The 2,412-nt window shown below is 37.8% G+C and overlaps 1 protein-coding gene across 3 annotated transcripts in view; it reads left to right on the top strand.

Moving 5' to 3' along the window:
• The first annotated feature begins 628 nt into the window (after positions 1-628).
• The window catches only part of LOC117944785 (golgin subfamily A member 7-like), a 24,533-nt gene continuing 22,749 nt past the window's right edge, over positions 629-2,412 (top strand). For all 3 annotated transcript variants that reach the window (XM_034871939.1, XM_034871940.1, XM_034871941.1), the window contains exon 1: positions 629-746. In XM_034871939.1, coding sequence (XP_034727830.1) covers positions 738-746 — 9 coding nt within the window. In that variant the 5' untranslated portion in view covers positions 629-737. The remainder of the gene's footprint in view (positions 747-2,412) is intronic.

Consider the following 2,412-nt stretch of genomic DNA (forward strand, 5'->3'; position numbering starts at 1 on the left):
ATGGGTAAGATGGTGAGTGTGAGCATTGTAATTTCCATTTTTATGGATGAAATAAACTTGACTTGACTTGACTTGAATGTCCTTTTTTCTCATTCTTGGTTTCTATGACTTCAGAAAGAAGGAGGTTAGTCATTATTTTAATCTTAGTTTGCTTCTTGTCAAATTCCATATTCATAAATGCAGGGTCTGATCATTATTTAGATAATATCAGACCTTCTTTCAATGTTAAAAGCATAAAAACACATTGTACTCTTCTCTGGTCTAATAATATTGTATAATGGTAAATGTGTACTATTTAGGTTGTTAACCCTCGTGTTGTCTTTTATCAATTATTATTTTCTCCAAATGCTATAAAATTGACCACAAAAACCCGCAATTTCAATGAAAGTAGCGTTATTGGGAACCATCCACTATATTGTTTTGGACAATTAGTTTGAAAGAAACCCAAATTTCTGATTTAGAAACTTTTTGGAAGACAGCAGGACGGTTAAATGTGGGTGGTTTCATTTTTGAGCTACATGTATTTCCACTAGCAGTGATATGACTTCTATGTTGGTTTTGTTAGATTTTCTTGTAATATAGTGATATTGCAATAAATCAGCAACAAAAAAGACTATGCAGGCCTGTTTAATAGTGCTCTGTCACCGGAACCCTTGTTTCAACTTTTCTTACGTTCCACCCGGAATGGTTATTTCGTGGTACATACTAAAAGCTATAAATAGGAGTAAGTGTTCAACATGGCAGAGGTAAGCTAACGATGATCCTTATTAATTGTACGTCAGTTGTATGTGAACAATTTATTCCTAATGTCACATTTTATTCGTGTTTTCTATGAGTTTTTTTGATTGAAAACACAGGTAGAGGAAAGTTGGCCAGCGTCAGCCTGATAGCTCAATGGTCAGTCGGTAACGTTAACGTGACGGGTAACATTAACGTAATGTTTATTAGTGACGTTAGTAACGTTAGTTGTATTATTGCTAACAAGCTAGGGTAATTATAAAACTCATGTGCGCCATTGTCGGCAACGTGTTTTATTTATTTTAACGAGGAGCGGAGCTGCGTAGTTAGCCTATATCGGCTAAAGTTAGTTAGATTTTAAAAAGTATTTTGAATGTTGTGCTCCAATCTGGCTACACAGCTGAACCACAGACCAACACACTGGCTCCAGGCATAGACCGTATATTATTAATATTAACGGTCTATGGCTCCAGGGAAAGAGGATAATAAGGCTTTGGGTACATTTTGGGAGTTTCCCTTCTGACAGTACCGTGATGGAAACGCTAGTGAGTGACAGTGGTGTGGTGCAATGATCTTCTGATGGGAACGTCTTATGAACATCAGGCATTAATTCAATTTTCTTTATAGTATCAGATTATAACAATAGTTATTTTGAGACAATTTACAGAGAGTTGTTCTAGACCACACTATAATTTACAAAGACCCAACAATTCCAGTAATTCTCACAAGAGCAAGCAGTAGTGCAACTTGTCATAGGCACAGGTGTTAATGACAATGGCTGTTCTGTCTGCTCTGCCCCGGTAGTCATGACAGTGTTAAGGCTGTGTTATGCTTCTGCGTTGAATCGACCCCCGCAGAACCCTCTGCGTCGCTGCGAACTCCTCTCTGAGCCCATAGCGTGACATGCACCTCCCAAAATGTGTAACTTCGTGGAGAGGCAACGCAGACCGCAAGGTTTGTGATTGGTCAACTGTGTTGATAGTCAGTGTTTAGAGGCAGCCTACTGTGGGGAGTAGCGATAGAGGTTGGCCGATGCCGATTATGTAAAAATTACCAAAAATCGGAATTATATCAGTAAAATAACCGAGTATATCAAGCCGATTTAATAGGCAGGCGCATCTGCAGGCAGCCTAGTGTTGTTGTTGTTGTTGTTGTTGTAGAACACATGTTTGATGCATGCTGCCCTTAGAGTCAATTACCAATAGAGTAGAAACAGCTTGGAGACATAAAGGCTGAGATCAAAGAGAATAGCGCAATGATTAGCAGCTTGGCAAAAGTTCTGGAGTTCAATGCAGCAGAACTCAAAGAATGTAAAAGTAAAGTGGTTAAATTAGAAGAGAATGACTGTGTTGGAAAAAGAGAATGCAGACCTCAAAGAACGGCTGAACATTAAAGGTGCAGTAGGAGGTGGAACTTAAGAATAAAAGGCATGAAAGAAATGACACCAAAAAAAACACAAGAGAGGAGATACTATATTGATACTATAAATAAAATTGAATTGAATTGAATAGATAATTAACCTACTGAAGAAGGTGGCTCCATTCTGGGCACAGAAGATGGAGATGGTAGACACAACTCATTGAGTGGGGAGAAAGGATTTCAATTCAATTTCAATTCAATTTTATTTATAGTATCAATTCATAACAAGAGTTATCTCAAGACACTATACAGATA

This window comes from Etheostoma cragini, chromosome 5 (assembly GCF_013103735.1).
Source record: "Etheostoma cragini isolate CJK2018 chromosome 5, CSU_Ecrag_1.0, whole genome shotgun sequence".
Taxonomy (NCBI): domain Eukaryota; kingdom Metazoa; phylum Chordata; class Actinopteri; order Perciformes; family Percidae; genus Etheostoma; species Etheostoma cragini.